This window comes from Leucopleurus acutus (genome assembly GCF_964270905.1).
Source record: "Leucopleurus acutus genome assembly, chromosome: 19".
In the NCBI taxonomy this organism is placed as follows: domain Eukaryota; kingdom Metazoa; phylum Chordata; class Mammalia; order Artiodactyla; family Delphinidae; genus Leucopleurus; species Leucopleurus acutus.
Genome location: NC_139161.1, coordinates 25816319 through 25841053, shown reverse-complemented (window position 1 = coordinate 25841053; position 24735 = coordinate 25816319). Strand labels below are relative to the sequence as shown.

Sequence of the window (24735 nt, the reverse complement as noted above, 5' to 3'; positions counted from 1 at the left end):
TTATGGAATGTCTAGAAGTGCTTACCCTTGCTTTTTCCCTGCATACGAATATTAACATCTGTTTTCAGAAACCTGGACACCTTAATGGAAGCAAAAGGTTTAGAAAGAAAAAAATTAGATTTTATTCAAGATAAGCAAAGGATAAGAGTGAATCATCAAGTAAAACCATTCAAAGTCACTTCACAGATATTTTATCAAGGAACCCACCAGTGAAAGCCCAAAGAACCAGGAATAAGTTATATATGCCACATTTTTACTTTCATGAAAACAACAAGCAAATAAACTGCTACTAAGAATATATTCCTTCAAGAGAAGGAAGTCCTAAGATTCATTGCAGGGTCAGTACAGGTTCAACTCAGTTCCACGGCCTCTATAAAAAATCGTGTCCAGAATCATCTCCAAAGAAAAGCAAGTCTAAAGAATGCTCTATATGGTAGTTTTTACTGTGCTGGTGGTCTCATTCTTTGGAAACTTGTACTCTACCAACAGAAAAGTGAGCCTTCAGCTCTCTGAGCACTCTGTTCTCTAGTCTTTGCCTAAACAGTATTTTCTGAACATACAACACCACAGAGGGAGAAGAGTAACTTAAGGGCAAAGAAGAAAAACTGAGGACGTATGTATGCTGTGAAATATGTATTTTAAGCTAAATAACCATAGGTAAATAATATATTGCCCAAACCCACTCTACGTATCTTGATTCTTATTTATCCCATATCAAGTATAAGTGTGGAATCTTTTATTATATATCTCTAAATTCCTGACTGAAATAATTTCCAATAAATTGTTGGTGGTCAAGAGATGTACACAAAATTTAAATGTCAATAATTTTTCAGTGAGAAATTACTTTTTATAACTGCTTGGGCATTATCAAAATACAACTTAAAAACCTTTCTTTGTAATCATCTAAATTAAACAAATAATCCTTTTTTAAGGCACAAACCCAAAAGTGGCAAAACAACCATAAATTTAGCATATGGGACCACATTCTCCCAAAGGGCATTAGGAAATTCAGATAGAAGCTGATGTTACGGCCAGGGTGAAATGGACATGGGCCTAGGCCAGAGGCCCTCGCGTGCCAGTTCACTCTTTACAGGCTTGAGGGAAGGCGTGGAGGGGGCTTCCAGGGTTGCCACTTGGGGAGCTCAGTGCAACCGCTATTTATTAACCTGTAAGGAACCGTCTCAGTATTTTAGCAACTGATGCAGCTGTACCAGAACGAACTGGCTGAACAGCAGCTCTGCTCACAGCTTTCTATAAATGCAACTTGATAAAAATGGTAGATTATGGGCACACTGCTTTACATTAGTTTATTATAAAAGAAAAACAATTCCCAGAGACACAATATACAACATTCTAACTCCGAAATCCTTTTGCTATTCTAAAAATACTCTTCTGAGACTAAACACTCTTTACAACCCCCAGTCTGCTCAGCCCACAAGACAACCCAACTCCTTGGCTCCCGCGTGCACAGGTCAGGGGTTCCAACAACCATGGCCATGGCCAACACAGTGAAACCACTCTCTTAAGTGGCTGAGCCCTTTGAGAAAAATTTAAATAGCTGCTAACTCAATCTAAATAAATAGTGAAAGGACTGTTTCTGCCCCTAAGATTAAATCCCACACATCTGATGCTCAAGCTCAGGTCTTCCTGTCATCACTTGACACGTGGAAGGTCCGGTAAAATATTCACCGATTTGTTAATCCTAAGAGTGCTACTTGCGATCCAGATGAGTCAAAATAAACGGCCAGGATATCTTCTAAAAAGCCCATGATGGCCCTTTTGGCTGTGTCGCCAGCCAGTGCCTGGACACTGCTTATGTGCTCCAGGGCTGTTTTGACCATCTGGTCTCTTTCCTGCAGGCTGTGGGGTGCTCCAGTGTCATCTCTCTCTGTTCCTGATTTTAAAAACTGTAGGATATAGGACTGGACCATGTCCCCATTCAATTCAAGGGTTTCTTTGATGCAGGACAGGTCTGAGGCGCTGGCCAAGCTCAAGAGGTGAATCAGTGCCTGGCAGATTTGGGTCCGTAGGCTAGCACAGTACTTGAATTCCAAAAAGTCTGTGGTGTCTTCACTCTTCTGTAAGGCAGTGACCAATGCATTCCAGATCTGAGCGTACTGGTCAACAGATCCATAGTGCTCTCTCTTGCCCGGGACAGAAAGGGCAGCGGCAGATCTGATGCGCACTTTGAAGTTCTTGCATGATGTCACAACTGATGTCAGGGCGTTGTAGGCCTGGGAGGTCCACAGGGCTGTTCCTAGAAAGAATCCATAGTCATTAAAGCAAATAAAGGTTTAAAAATAAGTGGGGTGAGAGGGGTAGAAAGAAGCACATACACTAGTGCTCAAGTTAGTCATTTTATGTTTTCATTTAATTCTCACAATAATCCTACAAGATCGGGGTGGTGAGTGACTATGGGATCCTAGGTAAGTGGCCAAGTACCGGCTCCCAAAGCTCTCCCTTTCCCTAGATGAGCATGACATGTGCTCAGGACTTCTGCTACCCTGAATAGGAACTTTGGTGACTTAGAAAGAGGCTCCTTCTCTGGGAAGATGCTCGTCTGAGGGGGTAAGGCTTGGTGGGAGAAGCAGGGACTGAACTGCAGCCCCACCTGTCCTCTCGGCTGGGTGCTTCTGAGCAGTGCACAAAGTGCACAACTGTATGCCCAGCCCTGCTCATGCTGGCAAAAGGCCATTTCATCACACAGATTGGCATCTAGACCCTGCTCTGGACAAAGCAAGTCATGCATTTAATTGCAAAGAAAAAGAAAATACTGTCTAGGCAGTGACTGGGGGACAGAGGACTCAGATTAAGTGAAGGCTCAATTTTCTAATATTGAGAAGATGATGTCTAGATTCTTGGCTCCTCTCGCTTCCTGTTGGCCCCAGGAAATCGGCCAGCTTTATTCCTTGTCAGAGTTACCACTTACTCCATTTCGGGAGTTCTCAGTCCTCAAGGTGGGCAGCAGAGTAGAAGGCAGCTTCCCTAATGCTCCCAGCCCTTCCCAACATCTCTGATGTCTCTGAAGACAGGCAGCAGATACCCAGCTTCCATGAGCTCCAACCCCAAAAGTTACTTCAGGCTGTTTCCTCAGTAGAAAAAGCCACGAGGCTATATCTCCACTGGTTCCCGGCTGACTGGTCCGCCTGGACGCTCTTGGCAGTAAAGGGAAGAAGAGCCAGATTTCCCTAACGTGATGCAGGCTCTGCTGGTCCAGAATGGCTTCACCTCTCCAGGAACACACACTTATGTTTCAAATCTTGTCACAGAGACAAATATGTAAGGTAAATGCTGGCAATTCAAGCGACTGGGATTAGGAGGCTGCGATCCAGACACCCAAGCAGCTGTCAGCCACTGATGATATATCAAGGGGCACAGCATGTCATTACTCAGAGGCAGATCCCTACGCAGCATTCCACTTCAGTACCAAGGGCGCATATGGAATCTCCAATTTATACCCTCTTCCTCCCAGGTCTGTTTTCCCCTTTATTTTTTTCCTGATTGTTAAAATGATAGATGCTCACTGTAAAAAACTTAGAAAATGAAAGCAGATAAAATCCTACTCATCATCCCATTCAGAGGCAACCACTGTTAATAATTAGACTAATTTCTTTTCAGTCTTTTTTCTATCCATTAACTGAGACTGTACGGTAGAAACAATTTTCATATCCTGTTATAATTTGCTTAACATCAGAAGTATTTTCCCAGATTACCAAAAACTTTTTGTAAACATAACTTTAAGTGGCAACAAAGTATCTCTCTGAATATATATACCATGATTTATCTCACCTTTCCCCTAAACTGGGGTGTTCAGTATGTTTCCATTTTTTAAAACATTATGAATAATCCTGTGGCTTTACTAACAATGCACACTGGTGTGTGCTGTCCAAAGAGGCCCTCCACCAGAGAGAAGAGGGAGACATTCTTACCTAAGGGAAGAGCAGAATTTTTAAATACATTTCCCATTGCGTAACAAGCATTCCATCGGACTTTCATGGCAGCCTCAATTAGAACAGTAGAAATTAGGGCCTGGATAGCCTCCTCAATGATTTCAGCAAATCTGGGTTTTTCTATATGAGATGGTTGCAGAAAATGAAGCAAATTTCCAAGGGCCCGGACTGCATTGCTTTTTACCTAGAATCAAACGTAAAACATGCTAAAGACATGTGTCAGAAAGTATAATTTCCACTTAAAAAAATCCAGGATGCCCAAGACATCTTAAAGCAAAAAAGATAATGAAAAATTCAGCCTGTAAAGGTGCAAGTTCTTAGAACTCGGCAAGGTCTTGTGTGGTTAACATCCTGAGCCATCAGAGAGGTCAGGTTCTGCAGAGCTCCTCGCCCTGATCTTTTTAATGTTAGACTGGACTTCAGAGAGGTCCATTTTCCTTGTGGTACAGAGATGGTGTGTAAGGCCCAGGGGCAACAGGACACTGGTGGTTTGCAGTAAGGCTTGGAGGAAAAGCTAGGTTTCATAATTCCAGTCAATACTTTTCTGCTAGACTAGAGTTTCAACCTTTGCAGCATACTAGAATCATCTGGGAAGCTTTCTTTTTAAAAAACCAATTCTGACTAAATTAGCCTGATGTAGGGCTTCCCAGAACCACTGTACTAAATTAAGCACTTGCTATCGGTCAGGTACTATGCTAGGTGCTATTTAAAAAAGGCATCTTGTCAATGGAACAGGAGAGAAAGCCCAGAGATAAACCCACGTACATATGGTCACCTTATCTTTGATAAAGGAGGCAAGAATATACAATGGAGAAAAGACAGCCTCTTCAATAAGTGGTGCTGGGAAACTGGACAGCTACATGTAAAAGAATGAAATTAGAACACTCCTTAACACCATACACAAAAATAAGCTCAAAATGGATTAAAGACCTAAGTGTAAGGCCAGACACTATAAAACTCTTAGAGGAAAACACAGGCAGAACATTCTATACCATAAATCGCAGCAAGATCCTTTTTGACCCACCTCCTAGAGAAATGGAAATAAAAACAAAAGTAAACAAACAGGACCTTATGAAACTTAAAAGCTTTTGCACAGCAAAAGAAACCATAAACAAGACGAAAAGACAACCCTCAGAATGGAAGAGGGGCTTCCCTGGTGGCACAGTGGTTGGGAGTCCGCCTGCCGATGCAGGGGACATGAGTTCGTGCCCTGGTCCGGGAAGATCCCACATGCCGCGGAGCAGCTGGGCCCGTGAGCCATGGCCACTGAGCCTGCGCGTCCGGAGCCTGTGCTCCGCAATGGGAGAGGCCACAACGGTGAGAGGCCCGTGTACTGCAAATGGGAGAAGATATTTGCAAACGAATCAATGGACAAAGGATTAATCTCCAAAATATACAAGTAGCTCATGCAGCTCAATATTAAAAAAACAAACAACCCAATCCAAAAATGGACAGAAGACCTAAATAGACACTTCTCCAAAGAAGATATACAGATTGCCAACAAACGCATGAAAGGATGCTCAGCATCACTAATCATTAGAGAAATGCAAATCAAAACTACAGTGAGGTATCACCTCACACCAGTCAGAATGGCCATCATCAAAAAATCTACAAACAATAAATGTTGGAGAGGGTGTGGAGAAAAGGGAACCTTCTTGCACTGTTGGTGTGAATGTAAATTGATACAGCCACTATGGAGAACAATATGGAGGTTCCTTAAAAAACTAAAAACAGAACTACCATATGACCCAGTAATCTCACTACTGTGCATATACCCTGAGAAAACCATAATTCAAAAAGAGTCATGTACCACAATGTTCATTGAAGCACTGTTTACAATAGCCAGGACGATGGACACCTAAGTGTCCATCGACAGACAAATGGATAAAGAAGATGTGGCAAATATATACAATGGAATATTGCTCAGCCATAAAAAGAAATGAAATTGAGTTATTTGCAGTGAGGTGGATGGACCTAGAGTCTGTCATACAGAGTGAAGTAAGTCAGAAAGAGAAAAACAAATACTATAGGCTAACACATATACATGGAATCTAAAAAAAAAAGGTTCTGAAGAACCTAGGGGCAGGACAGGAATAAAGATGCAGATGTAGAGAATGGACTTGAGGACACGGGGAGGGGGAAGGATAAGCTGGGACGAAGTGAGACAGTGGCACGGACATATATATACTACCAAATGTAAAACAGATAGCTAGTGGGAAGCAGCCGCATGGCACAGGGAGATCAGCTCAGTGCTTTGTGTCCACCTAGAGGGGTGGAATAGGGAGGGTGGGAGGGAGATGCAAGAGGGAGGAGAAATGGGGATAAGTGTATATGTATAGCTGATTCACTTTGTTATACAGCATAAATTAGCACACCACTGTAAAGCAATTATACTGCAATAAAGATTTTAAGAAAAAAAAAAGGCATCTTGGAATCCAATGAGGTATATGTAACAACTTCCATGTTACGGAAGAAATTCACCTTCGTAGAAGTTAAATAACGCACCAAAGGTCACTTAGCTAGTAACCGGCAAGCCAGGATTTGAACCATGTCTGCCTGACCCTAAAGCTTAGGTCTACATTTTTAAAACTTAATAGTGTAACAGGAAATGTTCAAAGCCAAGCTGCTCATCTTTCTGACTTGTCTATTCTACTTAAAGATTTTTGGAAAAAAACAGCTACATGGACATATCATGGAGTAGTCTTACAAATGGCACTGACGGGGTTCCCTGCTGGCACAGTGGTTAAGAATCCGCCTGCCAATGCAGGGGACACAGGTTCGAGCCCTGGTCCGGGAAGATCCCACATGCCACGGAGCAACTAAGCCCGTGTGCCACAACTATTGAGCCTGCGCTCTAGAGCCCGTGAGCCACAACTACTGAAGCCCGTGCGCCTAGAGCCCATGCTCTGCAACAAGAGAAGCCACCACAATGGGAAGCCCGCACACCACAACATAGAGTAGCCCCCACTCACTGCAACTAGAGAAAGCCCGCGTGCAGCGACAAGCACCCAATGCAGCCAAAAACAAATAAGTAAAATAAATAAATAAATTTAAAAAATAAAATAAATGGCACTGATATTTTTCATGAGACAGGAAAGAAACTGTACAAGTGTGGAGTATACACTACATACCCTGAGTACACCCTCAATCTCCTTTGAACAGGGATAAATTTGGTGGGATAAAACTATAATACACTAAGTATCTAACTGAAAAATATTAGGTTTTGCTGTCGGTCTACCTTGTCTTTATCCTTGGATGCCTCTATAGCTGATCGCAGCATCTTCAAGAGCAGGAGGCCAGAGAACTCTTCCTGGAAACTTGGGTCTGGTGTTTCCCTGTCCCATCCAAAGCAGGCAAAACATGTTAAAAGGTAAAGCCCAGTTAAATATAGACATGTACAAATTATATTCACTCAGTATAACTATAAAAACAGCTCCACAAATCTGTTCAGATTATACCAAGAACTTAGAGTTTATACCTTTTGACCTAGTAGGTGCACATTCTTTTGGATGTAACCAAAAAGAATATCTCAAAATGGAGAGATTTCATGCACGAAAATGTTCAATGCATATAAAAGCCTAAAATAACATGAATGTTCACTTACAGGGTAATGGTGAAATAATCATCACATAGTGATGACTGTGTAATAATAAATACCAATTTATAAAAAGTCAGTAGAAGTCAGGAGAATGCTTATACATGTTATATGTTAGAGTTAAATGACAAAAAGCAAGATACTTGTGTATGAATAAAGCAGTCGCCTCTGGGGAGGGAAACCAGGGGATTAAGGTAGGAGAAAGGCTTTATACTGCATACCCCCTTGTACTGTTTGAATTCTTTTTTTAACCTGTGAATATATTACTTAAAAAAATACAAACACAATATTTAAAAAGTAGGGCAACCATTACTAAGGTTTTGGTTTTATAATAGGGCTCAAAGATATCCTCTTGGGACCTTAGGCTTGGAAGTCACCCAGGAGAAATGAGCTGAGTCACCTACATGTTGACAATCAGAGTGTCTGTCAGGTTGCCTAGGGACCAGGCTGCTTTGGCCCGGACATTAAGAGACTTGTCTTGAAGTGACATCAATATTGCATTTGCTGTGTCTGCAACAAATATGACATCCTGTAAGATAAAACAAAACACTGTAGTCACTTTAAGAGTTCACACTGCTACCTTGAAAATTCTCAAATTTATTTGCAGATAAAGCTGTAAGCCTTTACCACAAATCTCTATTTGGAAATCAAAATCCATTTACTCAATCTATTTACTCTTCTTCTTATATATTACAATTTGGACACTCATTAAAATCCCAGGGGAAGGTCTCCCACGATTCTGGTTATGTGCCATGCACACGCAAGGAGCCTACAGATTTCGCTCTTGTGAACATCTTATAACCCAGCCTGCGACAACTGTCTATGAATTCTGAGCTTGGCTTGATTTCCACCTCAGGAAGAGATGTGGACAATGAAACACATTTCCAAAACACATCCTGTTCACTTACACACTTCTCAGAGAGATAAAGGTCACAAGTAAGAGTGAAGGAGAAATTTATTTCCTTGTTAATAAAAACTCTATTAGTTTTCTAAATTATTAGTATCGTATGGTAATGTCCCATTTCATTTTTTCCAATTATCCATTGATTTAAACATTTACTGTTTTAGGGTCCTGGCCAGTGTGCAAAATCGTTAAAAACAAATGAACTACAGGCAGTAGCATATTTTAGTAGCAATTAAGGAAACCAGATTACAAAGCAATTTAATTTCCTTTACTGTCCAACTCAGGAGCTCTATATCCACCAAAGAGAGTAAGAAAATGGACTGTAAAGAGGCACAGTGGAGCTACACAGGCTCACTCTGACCTGTCTGAGACACGGAAAAAGCACGTAGACCCCAAGGGCCCGAGAGGTCGCAGCTTTCACTAATCGGTTCTTGCTGTCATTCAGCCCCAGCAGCATGGTGATGCACAGGATCTGCCTGTCACTCTGCAATGAGAAAGGTTGGCCAAGGAAAAGTGCGAATGAAACAGCCATGAGCCGATACCTTCGACAAGTGACTGTGACACACCTGTGTTGAATCCACATTCAGGAGTTGACCACAACTGAGCCCTTGAGGTTAACTTGGCAGAGAACAAAGGTTCAACTCAGATCCAGTTATCATCTGAGTACCCACTCGGGGCAGGGGGACACACAGCATCGTGATTACATTTAACCTCTACCATCGTGAGTCAGGTCACTTTATTCTCCTACTTTAGTCAAGCTGCCTTCCTTATAAAAACTAATTTACATAAATAAGAATGGATGCAAATGCCATTAAGGATTAAAGGAAGTAGCAGTCTGAACACTATGTGTGCTGGGCACCAAGCAAGGCGTTTTCACATGCTTCATGTTATTACTCACATCATTTACATTTTATAGGGGATAAAACTAATTTTTAGAGAAGTTAAGATAACCAAAGAGCTAGAAGGTAGAAGAGCTGAGATTTAAACCAGCTAGGATTTAAATCCAAAGAGCTAGGATTTTCTAACTTTTGGATTTGAAATCTTCCTGAAATCTGACTTCAAAGCCTCTGCTACTTTCACTTCTCTCTCCCTGCCTTCTACGCACAGGGAGTAAAAGCTCCTCTGAGGCATTAGGATTTCAGTGCTGCTCCCCACTGCCCTCACCCTACGCTCAAACAGAACATGCACCTTCTCCTCAGAGATAATGCTGAATACCGGTTCAAAATGAAAAACAGTCAAAATCAAACTCATGCTCTCATGCTCAGAGTCACAAATTAAAGAAGATAAAACACCCCTAAGGTTACCAGCAGATTGCTGAAGGCTTCTGGCAAGATGGAAGACAGGGCATCACAGGCGCTCGCCTGCAGAGTCGGATGCTCTGAATTCTGCAGGGCTCTGGGTAAAGGACCATTCAGCATCACAGTCCAGAACATCACCACCTGGAACAGAGGCACAGTAACAACTGCAGCCCAAGAGACAACAGTGGAACCAGCTAGACACTAAGACTACCACTAGTAACCACAGTGATGAAAAGTTTTTCCTTAACGTAGTAGCTTACTATAAATACTTTTACTAGTACTTCTTCCACAGCAATGAAAGGAACTTTAGAAAACAACTAATTCAATGCTTCCATTTCATTCATTAGGAAACTACAGTGTGGTACAGTAAGGCAGTAGTGATGATGATACTGGGAGGAAGATGAAGATGAGGATAGCAGTAACAGCAGCAGCAGCTGTTTCTCAGAGAGCTTCCCATACGCCAGGCATTGTTCTAAGTGTTTTACACATATCTACTCATTTTAATCTTCAGCCCAACTAAATGAAGAATATATCCTTATCTCCATTTTCACACCAGGAAACTGAGGCAGAGAGAGATAACGTAACTTGCTAGTGGGCAGCAGAGCTGGTCGAGAATCAGATCAAATGACACCCAGCCAGGGCTCTTTCAAACCTCGAGGGCACAAGGGTCGGGGTCCCAGAGCAGCCCAGAGGCCATGTGCCCGAGTGCAAGGAGCACGGGATCCAGAGCAGGAGCTGGGGTGGAGTTAGCCCTTCAGCTTCTGCTTCCTGTCTCTGCAGCCTCAGGCAAGTCACTGAACCGTCTAAGCTTTGGTTCCTCTTCAGTAAAACAGGACAAAGAGATCTACTTGGCACAGTTTGTGTGATAATAAAATGTACGACTGTGTAAAGTCTCTAGCACAGTGCCGGATGTACAGTGGAGATTCTTAAATTTAACAACAGGCTCTGTTTTCAGCACTTTGACGAATTTTCTCACTTCAATGCCCCTCAAGGTAGGCATCTGCAGAGTACCTTTAACAGTCTCCTTCCCATGCTTTATAAAAACCCTGGGATTTCATGCCCCATGTGCAAATCTGTCTGGGGATTTGGTGTCTCCATTTCCTGCCCCATGGACTTAGTCCTCAGTTTTGCCATGCACTCACACACCAATTCTTTCGCCCCACAATCCTAGCTCCTGGACACCCAATCTGGGTCCTCCTGCCCCAAACCAGAAGAATGTGGACAGGTGTGGTTGCCAGCCTCCAAGATGGCCCACAGTGATTCTCACCTCCTAATGTTCAGGAGGCCATCCGCTCCCACACTGACTAAGGCTGACCTGTGGAACTAATGGGGTATTGTGGGAATGACAGTGCAGAACTTCTGAAACTAGGTTATAAAAATCCTACAGCTCTGTTTTGCTCACTCTCGATTCATTTGCTATAAGGGAGGCCAGCTGCCTTGTCAGGAGAACACTCGAGCAGCCCTCTGGAGAGGTCCTCACGGGAAGGAACTGAGTGAGATCTGCCATCAGCCAGCACTAACGTGCAAGGTATGCGAGTGATCGCGCCACCTTGAAGGAGCTCCTCCAACCCCCATCAAATTCAGCTGACTGCAGTCCCTGCCAGCATCCTGGCTGCAGCCTCATGAGACCTGAGGCAGAACCATCAGGTAAGCTGCCCTCAATTCCTGGTCCACAGAAACTATGTGAGAGAATAAATGTAGGATATGGTTTTAAGTTGCAAAGTGTTTAGGATAATTTATCACTCAACAGATTAGTAATACAGAAAGTATACCCCTTTTTTACATATGAAACAACACTTAAGTGCGAACAGTTAAGAGTCTTGCTCAGGGCTTCCCTGGTGGCGCAGTGGTTAAGAATCCGCCTGCCAACGCAGGAGACACGGGTTCAAGCCCTGGTCTGGGAGGATCCCACATGCCGCGAAGCAACTAAGCCTGTGCGCCACAACTACCGAACCTGCACTCTAGAGGCCGCGAACCACAACTACTGAGCCCGCGTGCCACAACTACTGAAGCCCACGCACCTAGAGCCCGTGCTCTGCAACAAGAAGCCACTGCTATGAGAAGTCCAGGCACCACAACAAAGAGTAGCCCCCGCTCAGTGCAACTAGAGAAAGCCTGCGTGCAGCAACAAAGACCCAACGCAGGCAAAAATAAAAATAAATAAATTTATTTTTAAAAAAAGGAAAAAAAGAGTCTTGCTCAAAGTCACTTGGAACAAGGGGAGAAGTGTGGATTAAACCCAGGTCTGTCTGATAGCAAAGCACAACGCAACTCCCCACAAACAGTGACATTTCAGTTTTAGTGGCAGTCTAGGGAAGGGACTAGAGCTAGACATTCTTTTTTTGAAATTTATTTATTTTTGGCTGCATTGGGTCTTCGCTGCTGCGCACGGGCTTTCTCTAGTTGTGGCGAGCGGGGGCGTCTCGTGGTGGCTTCTCTTGTTGTGGAGCACGGGCTCTAGGCACGCGGGCTTCAGTAGTTGTGGTGCACGGGCTCAGTAGTAGTGGCTCACGGGCTCTAGAGCGCAGGCTCGGTAGTTGTGGCGCATGGGCTTAGTTGCTCCGCAGCATGTGGGATCTTCCCGGACCAGGGCTCGAACCTGTGTCCCCTGCATTGGCAGGTGGATTCTTAACCACTGTGCCACCAGGGAAGCCCAAGCTAGACATTCTTAATTCTATCATTCCACCTAGGGTGATGGAAATTGTGAAGAGAAAGAGAATAGGCAGGATGAGGAGGGCAGAGGGAGAAAACATCCCTAATGTTGAGTTGATTTGGTTTTTGGCACTAAGTAGAAGGTTTTTTTTATGGGCTCACATGTTCCTCCTCCAAAGAATAACTGGCACAGTGTGGGGCAACACACACAAGCTCAGACCACAGAAATGAACGGGAATAAGGGGGAGGGCCCCGGCAGGGAGGGGCTAAGGGAATTAAGACTCACTGAGCATCTACTATTTGCCAGAGTCTTCACATCTCATTCAATCTTCCAAAAGTCCAATGAGTTAAGGATTTTTACTCCTCTTTACAACAAGGAAACTATGCTCATAGTCACATATTCATTAAGTGGTTTAATTCCATGCCTTCTGATTCCAAATCTTGGGCTCTTCCCACCATTCTAGTCTGTCTCTTGGGCACACTGTGTAACCAAACTAGGTTTTGTGGGGGAAAAAAAACCCAAAAAACTGGTTCTTCCATTACTGGCTGTATGTTACACATAATCTTACCACACACTAAACTGCAAATAAACTGAAATGCAAATAAAACCTATTCATCCTAGATTATAAACCATAATTTCTGATATTGGAAGAAACCATACTCTCTACGCCACTTTATCACTGAGCCTCAAAATAAAACTGACTGAAGCACTAAGAAAAGAGAAAACCATGAATATACATTTACCTACCAAGCTGACTGGCACTCTCTGATCAGGTGCTATGGAAGAATCTGGTTTATACTGTTGTATTAAGCCTGTACCCAGTTCTTCCAGAAGCTGCCAAGATAAAAGAAATAGATTATCAGAGATGAATATTAGAACCATGGAGGTAAAAAGCCACTTCAGTTTGGAGATTACCTCAAATCAAGGGGAAAAGTAATTTCCAACTGATTTTCTTTCTTTTCTCAGAAACTGCTATCTCAGAGGCATTCTTTCCAGAAGCAAAATCACCAACTATATATTTTTAATTTATTATCAAATCAGTTCTTTGGGTTTACATGTAGAGCTGAAAATAGAGGAATGTATTGATATCACTTGCCTACCTGAAACCTCCTAAAGAAACTCAGAATTGATGGACATGCAGATGAGGGAAGAACATAAAAGGAAGAGAAGAAAAAAGCACACAGCTTTTTTTTTCTTCTTTAAAATTGGGGTATAGCTGCTGTACAATGTTGTGTCAGTTTCCACTGTACAATTAAGTAAATCATCTATATGTATCCATATATCTCTTCCCTCCTGGATACCCCTCCCACCCACCCCCATCCACCCATCTAGGTCACCACAGAGCACCAAGTTGTGCTCCCTGACGCACAGGGCTTTTAATGAAAATTACCTTTGCTCCATGAAGCTGGACAGATGGATCTGCCTCCCCCAGGCACTTGCAAATCACCTCTCCAAGCTCCATCAAGTAGACCTGAGTCATTGAAAAGTAGCCCCTTGCCAGATGAGCCAACACCTGCAAAGAAAACAGGGGATTAACCCCAAGACCTGAATGCAGGACTGCAATATCCAGAAGTGTTTCAATATTTCAGAAATCACTCACACTCAACAAGGGGCTGAAATCTGATGTTAATGAAATGAAGAACCACCATAATCTTCAATGAAGTATATCATAAAATTTTATGGTGCTTTATAATTTACAAAATGTGTTTCATTTAGATTATCAATATTATCACACTTAAGCCTGGGAACAATTTATCTACTGGTAGGTATTTATTGAGTATTTCAGCTGAAGAAACTAAGACTGAAAAAGTTAAAGGTTAAAGAGGTTAAAGGACATGTTCAATATTAACCAGATAATTAGCAGACCCTAGGACCAAAAAACAAATACTTTAATCTAGGGTGTACAGAAAAAACAAATATTTTAGTATTTTTAAAATATTACAGAAAAACAAATACTTTAATCTAGGGTGGTTTTCTTCCTTTGAAGGAGCAAATACTTTGTTGTCTCTAAACAGATATAATACCAAAGAGAAATTTATAGAAAATTAAACATTTATTTAACTTTCAGATGCAGAAATCAAAGATTAACTCTACAACTTCCTTCAGAATTATTATATAATCTATTATACTGACCTGCCACATAATACCTGAGGTGACTAAAATGGCTTGCAACAAAAGGGGACGAATGTGATGTTTTACAACCAATCCCCCCCCCAACCTACTCTCCCCCAAACAAAACAAGAAACAAAGCATTCACACCTAAAGTGTGAATTCACACACAACTCCCACTAACACCAATGACACACTGCTTGGTTTGGCCTTATTTTCACAGACTTACTCCTCAGGAAGTAGTCACCCCATGAAGAATGAATGATTACTTCCATTTCAGAGATGAGGAAATGAAACCTCCTACCTGTAAGGCCTCCAGTCGCAAGGGGAATGGCTCATAGGTGCTTCCTCCTGTGGAGCCAGCATCACTACCTGAACAGGCATCTTCCTTGGGCAGAACAACAATGGAAATGCAAAGTCGAATGAGCCAGCAGGGCTCTGAAGACACCTTTGGTGAGCTAACTGTGGCTTCTTCCAGAAAGGGTCCTGAAAGGCCTTTCTTCCACCAATCAGGAGGACTGACGTGAGGAGTGGCTGAATTGCTATTGCTGAGTCCAGAAGAACAGGGCTGTTGTAAAAGTAGCTGGACTTCAGGTAAAGGTGCGTGAGTGGACACTATGGCCCCCAATAGTGTAAGACTGGACACACGAACATTAACATCTGTCAAAGGAATCAAAAAGAAACTATCACCATAGGAACAGTTACCATAAGGATCATAACTATCTCTGCAGGCAATTAAGAATTATGGCTTCTTTGTTTAACCTGAATCTAATTAAACCTCTAGACCTAACTTCCAGTTTATGGGACAGAAGTGTAAGTTAACACTGTAAAGAAAATACCCAACAAACTGAGAGTAGGGCTTCCCTGGTGGCGCAGCAGTTGAGAGTCCGCCTGCCGATGCAGGGGATGCGGGTTCATGCCCCGGTCCAGAAAGATCCCACATGCCGCGGAGCAGCTGGGCCCGTGAGCCATGGCCGCTGAGCCTGCGCGTCCGGAGCCTGTGCTCCGCAACGGGAGAGGCCACAACAGTGAGAGGCCCGTGTACTGCCAAAAAAAAACCCCAGAAAACTGAGAGTATACGACATACTATAAGACAACTGGCTTGGACCCTTCCAAAATCAGTATCATAAAAGAAAGAAAAAGGGCCACAGACTACTAGAGTCAAAAAGACTAAAGTGAGGAGGCAGGACAAGATGGCACTGTAGTAAGATGTTGGGCTCTCTCCTCCCATGGACAGGAAAATTACAACTGCATAGAGAGCAACTATCTCTGAGAATGACCGAAAGACTAGCAGAGAAGATTTTCCATAACTAGGGATAAAAGGGAAAAAAAAGCCACATTGAGACAAGTAGGAGGGGCAGAGACACGGTCTGGCAGGGACCTACACCCCCACTGCTGTGGACCACAGGCAGGAGGGATTTCACAGCCTCAGAGGTCGGCTCTGAACCCCACATTGGGCTCCCCAGCCCAGGGGACATGCATCAGGTAGATGAACCCCCATAATGTCTGGCTTTGGAAACCAGAAGGGCTTACATCCAAGAGAGAGCCAGAGGGCTGCAGAGAATTAAGAATCCACTCTAAAAGGCTGTGCACAAAAACTCAGTCACTCCAGGTCCTGGCACACAGACAGCAGTTTGAAAAGTGCCTGATCATATGGGAAGGAGATTCACTGACTAATAGATTCATTGACTAATATTAAGGCGTGTCACCAAGAGGTACTGAGGAGCTGGCGAGTGCCACTTCAAAATTTTTTTTCTTTGTCTCCCTTTCTACCTAGGTGGCCAGGCACTGGCAGGCACCAGTTTTTTTTTTGGCTGCACCACACAGCTTGCAGGATCTCAATTACCTGACCAGGGATCCAACCCAGGCCACAGCAGTGAAAGCACTGAGTCCTAACCACTGGACTGCCAGGGAATTCCCAGGCGGTCACCAGTTCTGAATCTCCCCATCTAATTTACTAGCATCACTCAACCCGCCCTGAGTTCACCTGTGGATTCCACCCAGCTAGTGCTAATCTAATGCAGTCCCCAGTTACAGCCAGCTGCACTGGGAACCAACCCCACCCCCTAGCACACCTGCAGAGAGCATGGCCCAGCCACAACAAAAGGGCACATGCAACCCACACAGGAGACACTCCTGGAGCACCTAGCTCTGGTGACCAGGGGGGACCATACTACTGGGCCTCACAGGACACCTTCTATACTTAGCCACTCTATCAAGAACAGGAAATGTAGCTGATCTACCTAATACATAGAAACAAACAGAGGGTTAGGCAAAATGAGGAGACAAAGAAATATGTCCCAAATGAAAGAACAGGACTAAACCTCAGAAAAAGAACTAAATGAAATGGAGATAAGCAATCTTCCAGATAAAGCATTCAAACTAATGGTCATAAAAATGCTCTCTGAACTCAGGAGAAGAATGGAGGGACACAGTGAGAACTTCTACAGAGACAGAAAACATAAAAAAGAACCAATCAGAGCTGAATAAAATAACAAAAGTGAGAAATAGACTAGAGGAAACCAAATGCAGATTAGATGATACAGAAGAACAGATCAGCAATCTGGAAGACAGGCTAATGAAAATCATCCAAATGGAAAAGCAAAAAGAAATAAGAAAAATGAGGATAGTTTAAGCAACCTCTATGACAACATCAAGTGTACTAACATTCACATTATAGGGGTCCCAGAAGGAGAAGAGAGAGGGACAGGGACAGAAAATCTCTTTGAAGAAATAATGGCTGAAAACTTTCCTAACCTGGCAAAGGAAACATACATCCAAGTCCAGGAATCACAAAAAGTCCCAAACAAGATGAACCCCAAAAGACCCACACCAAGACACATTATAATTAAAGTCAAAAGTCAGAGGGCTTCCCTGGTGGCACAGTGGTTAAGAATCTGCCTGCCAATGCAAGGGACACGAGTTCAAGCCCTGGCCCAGGTAGATCCCACATGCCATGGAGCAACTAAGCTCATGTGCCACAACTACTGAGCCTGTGCTCTAGAGCCCACAAGCCACAACTACTGAGCCCATGTGCCACAACCACTGAAGCCTGCATGCCTAGAGCCCGTGCTCCGCAACAAGAGAAGCCACCGCAATGAGAAGCCTGCGCACTGCAATGAAGAGTAGCCCCCACTCACTGCAACTAGAGAAAGCCTGCGCACAGCAACAAAGACCCAACACAGCCAAAACTAACTAACTAACTAAATTTATTTTTTAAAAAAAGTTAACTAGAGAATCTTAAAAGCAGCAAGAGAAAAACAACTAGTTACATATGGAGGAGCCCCAGAAGATGATCAGCTGACTTTTCAGCAAAACTTTACATACCAGAAGGGAGTGGCACAAGATATTCAAAGTACTGAAAGGAAGAAAAACCCTTACAACCAAGAATATTCCCTCTGGCAAGGCTCTCATTCAGAAATGAAGGAGAGATAAAGAGTTTCCCAGACAAGCAAAAACTAAAGTAGTTCATCACCACTAAACTGACCTAACAAGAAATGTTAAAGGGACCGCTTTAAACAGAAAACACAAAACTATAAGTAGAAATATAAAAATTATGAAAGAAAAGAAATCTCACTATAAAGGCAAACATATAGTAAAAGTAGTGGATCAACCAACCATATAGGTACTATGAAGGTTAAAACACAAAAGTAGTAAAATCCTATATATCTACAATAATTAGTTAAGAGATACACAAAACAGAAAGATGTTAAAGATGACATCAAAAACATAAAACATAGGGGTAGGGAGTAAATATGTAGTACTTTTAGAATGTGCTCAAACATAAGTGACCATTAACTTAAAATAGACTGCTGTATACCAGGTTGTTATATAATAACCTCATGGTAACCACAAATCATAAAACAATACTAGATTAACTCAAAAAACAAAGAGAAAGGAATACAGTAAGTCCCCTACATATGAACCTTCAAGTTGTGAACTTTCAAAGATGCAAACATGCATTCCATCAATGTCAGGCATGAGTAAAATAGCAGCTTGCCCTCCACCTCCTATAGCTGACGATCCTTCAGCTCTACCATCTGCCACCTCCACTCCCTCCTCCAGTCAGTAACTCTTCTTGCCTGTTCACTCGATGCCAGCCCCTGTAGGCCAGCCATTATACTGTACTACTGTACTTTTCAAAGTACTGTAAGATTAAAAATGTTTCATTTTTTGTGTTTGTTTTTTATGTATTAATATTATAAACCTATTACAGTACAGTACTATATAGCCAATTGTGTTAGTTGTGTACCTAGGCTAAGTGTTTGACTTATGATCAAATTGGACTTACGAACGTGTTCTCAGAATGGAACTCGTTCGTATGTAGGGGACTTACTGTACAAACGTAACACTCAAGAAAGTCGTTAAATCACAAGAGAGCAAGAGAAGAGGAAAGGAACAGAGAAAAACAACAAAAATAACCAGAAAACATATAACAAAAAGGCAGTAAGTACATAACCATCAAAAGTTACTTTAAATGAAAATGGACTAAATGCTCCAATCAAAAGACATAAGGTGGCTGAATGGATAAAAAAGCAAGACCCATATATATGCTACCTACAAGAGACTCACTTCAGATTTAAAGACACACAGAAATTGAAAGTGAGAGGATGGAAAAAGATACTCCATGCAAATGAAAACAAAGCTGGGGTAGTAATATTTATATCAGACAAAATAGACTTTACATGTACCACAATGTTCACTGCAGCACTATTTACAATAGCCAGGACATGGAAGCAACCTAAGTGTCCATTGACAGATGAATGGATAAAGAAGATGTGGCACATATATACAATGGAATATTACTCAGCCATAAAAAGAAATGAAATTGAGTTATTTCTAGTGAGGTGGATGGACCTAGAGTCTGTCATACAGAGTGAAGTAAGTCAGAAAGAGAAGAACAAATACTGTATGCTAACGCATATATATGGAATCTAAAAGAGAAGAAAAGGTTCTGATGAACCTAGGGGCAGGACAGGAATAAAGACGCAGACGTAGAGAGGACACGGGGAGGGGGAAGGGTAAGCTGGGACGAAGTGAGAGAGGAGCACTGACATATATACACTACCAAATGTAAAATAGATAGCTAATGAGAAGCAGCTGCATAGCACAGGGAGATCAGCTCAGTGCTTTGTGACCACCTAGAGGGGTGGGATAGGGAGGGTAGGAGAGAGACGCAAGAGGTAGGGGATATGGGAATATATGTATACATATAGCTGAGTCACTTTGTTATACAGCAGAAACTAACACAACATTGTAAAGCAATTATACTCCAATAAAGATGTTAAAAAAAAGACTTTAAATCAAAGACTGTAACAAAAGACAAAAAAGTGCATTACATAATGATAAAGAGATCAATCCAACAAGAAGATTAAACACTTGTAAATGTATGTGCACCCCACATAGGAACAGCTAAATACATAAAGCAAATATTAACAGACATGAGGAGATACTGACAGTAATATAATAGTAAGGACTTTAACACCCCACTTATATCAATGGATAGGTCATCCATACAGAAGGAAACAATGTGTTTAAGGAAACACTGGCCTTAAAGGACACATTATACTACCCTGACTTAACAGATATATATAGAGAGAACATTCCACCCAAAACCAGCAGGATACACATTCTTTTCAAGTGCATGTGGAACATTCTCCAGGATAGATCACATGTTAGGCCACAAAGCAAGTCTCGATAAATTTAAGAAGACTAAAATCATACCAAGCATCTTTTCAGACCAAAATCCTATGAGACTAGAAATCAACTATAAAACACTGGAAAAAACACAAACAAGTGGAGTCTAAACAACATGCTACTAAACAACCAATAGGTCACTGAAAAAAATCAAAGAGGAAATAAAAAAATACATTGAGACAAATGAAAATGGAAACACAGTGTTTCAAAATCTGTAGGGCACAACAAAGGCAGCTCTTAGAGGGAAGTTTGTAGCAATAGGGCCTACTTCAGGAAACAAGAAAAACCTCAAATAAACAATCTAACCTCATACCTAAAGGAACCTAAGAAAAGAAAAACAAAACTCAAAGGGGAAAGTAAGGATCAGAGTGGAAAGAGATACTTAAAAAAAAAAAAAGAAAAAAAGATCAATGAAACTAAAAGTTGGTTCTCTGAAAAGATAAAGAGAATTGATAAATCTTCAGCCAGACTCATCAAGAAAAATAGAGGGCCCATATCAATAAAATCAGAAATGAAAGAGGAGATACAACCAACACCACAGAAGTATAAAAAGATCATAAGAGATTACTATAAACAGTTATATGCCAACAAATTGGACAACCTAGAAGAAATGGATAAATTTCTAAAAACATACCATCTTTCCAAGACTGAATCAGAAAGAAAGAGAAAATCTGAACAGACCAATTACTGAAACAGACCAAGTAATGAAATTAAATCAGTAATCAAAAAAACTCCCCCAAAACAAAAGTCCAGGACCAGATGGCTTCACAGATGAATTCTACCAAACATTTAAAGAAGACTTAATATCAACTGTTCTCACACTATTCCAAAAAACTGAAGAGAATTCAATTTCCAAATTCATTCTACGAGGCCAGCATTACCCTGACAGTAAAACCAGACAAAGACACTACAAAGGAAGAAAATTACAGGCCAATATCCCTGATGAACACAGATGCAAAAATCCTCAACAAAATATTAGCAAACCAAAGTCAGCAATACATTAAAAGGATCATACATCATGATCAAATGGGATTTACCTCAGGGATACAAGGATGATTCAATATCTGCAGATCAATCAACCTGATACACTACATTAACAATATGAACAGTAAAAATCATATATCATCTCAACAGATGCAGAAAAAGCTTCTGACAAAATTCAACATCCCTTTATGCTAAAACCCCTCAACAAAGTGGATACAGAGGGAACATACCTCAACATAATAAAGGCCATATATGACAAACCCACAGCTAACATACTCAACAGTGAAAAGCTGAAAGCATTTCCTCTAAGGTCAGGAACAAGACAAGGATGCCCACTCTTGACACTTCTACTCAATGTAGTATTGGAAGTCCTAGACACAGCAATCAGACTAGAAAAAGAAATAAAAGGCATCCAAATTGGAAAGGAAGAAGTAAAACTGTCACTGATGACATGATACTATATATAGAAAACCCCAAAGACTCCACCAAAAAAACTATTAGAACTAATAAATGAATTCAGTAAAGTTGCATAAAATTAATATACAGAAATCTGTTGCATTTCTATTCACTAATAACAATCCATCAGAGAAAGAAATTAAGAAAACAATGCCATTTACAATTGCATCAAAAAAATAAAATACCTAAGAATAAATTTAGCCAAGAAGGTGAAAGACCTGTATTCTGAAAACTATAAGACACTGATGAAAGAAGTTGAAGACAACACAAATTAATGGAAAGATACATATACCATGCTTATGGACTGGAAGAATCAATACTGTTAAAATGTCCTTACTACCCAAAGCAATCTACACGTTCAATGCACTCACCATCAAAATACCCACGGCATTTTTCACAGAACTAGAACCAATAATCCTAAAACTTGTAGGGAACTACCAAAGACCCCAAATAGCCAAAGCAATCTTGAGAAAAAAGAACAAAGCTGGAGATTTCACATGCCCTGATTTCAAACTATACTACAACACTGCAGTAATCAAAACAGAATAGAGAGCACAGAGATAAACCCACACTTATATGGTCAATTTATCTATGACAATGGCAGCAAAAACATGTAATGGAGAAAAGACAGCGCCTTCAATAAATGGTGTTGGGAAACCTGGATAGCTACATGCAAAGGAGTGAAACTGGACCATTTTCTTGTATCATATACAAAAACAAATAAAAAATGGGTTTAAGACTTAAACATAAGACCTGAAACCATAAAACATCTAGAAGAAAACACAGGTAGTACACTCTTTGATGCCAGTCTTAGAGGTATTTTTTTGGATTTGTCTCCTCAGGCAAGGGAAACAAAAGCAAAAATAAGTAAGTGGGATTACATCAAACTAATAAGCTTTTACGCAGTGGAAGAAATCTTTAATAAAATGAAAAGGCAATCTACTTAATGGGAAAAGATATTTGCCAATGATATATCCACGTGTGTGTGTGTGTGTGTGTGTGTGTATATATATATACACATATATATATATTTCTTAAAAAGGAAATCATACAACTCTGTAACAAAAAAAACCAATCCCATTAAAAAATGGTCAGAGAGCCTGAACAGCCCTTTCTCCAAAGAAGACATACAAATGGCCAAGAAAAACATGAGAAGATGCTCAACATTACTAATCACCACTAATCATCAGGGAAATCAAAAGCACAATGAGATATCACCTCACATCTGTCATAATGGCTATAATCAAAAAGACAAGAAACAAGTGTTGGCAAGGATGTGAAGAAAAGGGAACCCTCATGTACTGTTGGCAGGAATGTAAATTGGTGCAGCCACCATGGAAAACAGTATGGAGGTGCCTCAAAAATTAAAAACAGAACTACCATATGATCTAGCAATTCCACTTCTGGGTATTCACTCAAAGAAAACAAAAACACTGATTTGATATATGCACCCCAATGTTCACTGCAGCATTATTTACAATAGCCAAGATATGGAAACAACCTAAATGCCCAACCTAAGTGGATAAAAAAGATGTGGCATATGTATACAATGGAATATTACTCAGCCATAAAAAAAGGACTTCCCTGGTGGCGCCGTGGTTAAGAATCCGCCTGCCGATGTAGGGGTCATGGGTTCAAGCCCTGGTCCGGGAAGATCCCACATGTCGCAGAGCAACTAAGCCTGTGCCCCACAACTACTGAACCTGTGTTCTAGAGCCCACGAGCCACAACTACTGAGCCCATGTGCCACAATTACTGAAGCCATGGGCCTAGAGCCTGTGCTCCACAACAAGAGAAGCCACTGCAATGAGAAGCCAGGGCGCCGCAACTAGAGAAAGCCCGCATGCAGCAATGAAGACCCAATGCAGCCAAAAATAAATAAATTTATTAAAAAAAAAATGAAATCTTGCCATTTCCAACAACATGGATGGAACTAGAGGGTATTATGCTAAGTTAAATAAGTCAGACAGAGACAAATACTGCATAATCTCACTTATACATGGAATCTAAAAAACAAAACAAATGAACAAACAAAACAGAAACAGACTTACAGATACAGAGAGCAAATTGGTGGTTGCCAGAGGAGGTTAGGGCATGCATGAAATAGGTGAAAGGGATTAAGAGGTTACAAACTTCCAGTCATAAAATAATTAAGTCACAGGGATATAATATACAACATGAGGAATATAGTCAATAATACTGTAGTAATTTTGTATTGTGAGAGATGGCTAGCTACTAGAACTTACCGTGGTGATCACTTGTGATGTATTTAAATGTTGAATCATTATGTTCACCTGAACATAATGCTAACTATACTTCAATTAAAAAAAAAAGTTTAAAAGGCTAAAGTGACATAAAAACTAAATATCACGCATGAACCTTGAATGAACCCAGGTTTTTTTAAAAAAGCTATAAAAGACTTTTGGGGACACATGAGGAAATCTAAATGTGGACTAGACATTAGATAATACTATGGAATCAATGTAATTTTCTTAGGTGTGAGAATGGTATTGTGTTTTTTGGAGATTGTCTTTATTTTGGGGAGATACATACTGTGGTATTTAGGGTGAAATATGTCTATAATTTACCTTCAAATGATTCAATGGAAGAAAGTCTATATAAATACGTACACATAGACCAAAATATGCATATAAACACACACACGTACACATATACACACTGATACATATATGTAGAGAGAGAGAGAAAACAAATATGACAGTGTTAACAACTGTTAAGTCTAGGTAGAGGTAACAGGTGCTCACTGTACAATAGTACAAATTTTCTGTGGGTTTGAACAGTTTAATAATAAAAGGTTGCTGGAGGACAAAGTCAGATACTTGAAAGGGACCTTTGAGACATGGTTCACTCCCCTCAGTTTGCAGATGAAGAAAAGCTAGTGCAGTGGAATGAGCAGGGGACTGAGCCAGAAGACTTGGGCTGTCTTAATCTTACTTCTGCAACTAAAGTGATAAGCAATCTTAAGGCAAGATTTACCTTCCTGGGTCCCCTTTTACACATTGGTGAAAGGGATGAACTGGACTTTGTTTACATATTTACATACCATTATCTCATTTAAACCTCATAAA

At 41.2% G+C, this 24735-nt stretch overlaps 1 protein-coding gene across 1 annotated transcript in view; it reads right to left on the bottom strand.

The window, feature by feature from the left end:
- Window positions 1-209: 209 nt before the first annotated feature.
- Window positions 210-24735, bottom strand: part of HEATR6 (HEAT repeat containing 6) — a gene marked incomplete at its 5' end in the record, with an annotated part of 44202 nt that continues 19676 nt past the window's right edge. Inside the window, 9 exons of the mRNA XM_082861199.1 lie at window positions 210-2257; window positions 3930-4134; window positions 7189-7285; window positions 7950-8074; window positions 8811-8933; window positions 9754-9888; window positions 13148-13234; window positions 13791-13913; window positions 14814-15169. Coding sequence (XP_082717325.1) covers window positions 1686-2257; window positions 3930-4134; window positions 7189-7285; window positions 7950-8074; window positions 8811-8933; window positions 9754-9888; window positions 13148-13234; window positions 13791-13913; window positions 14814-15169 — 1823 coding nt within the window. The 3' untranslated portion in view covers window positions 210-1685. The remainder of the gene's footprint in view (window positions 2258-3929; window positions 4135-7188; window positions 7286-7949; window positions 8075-8810; window positions 8934-9753; window positions 9889-13147; window positions 13235-13790; window positions 13914-14813; window positions 15170-24735) is intronic.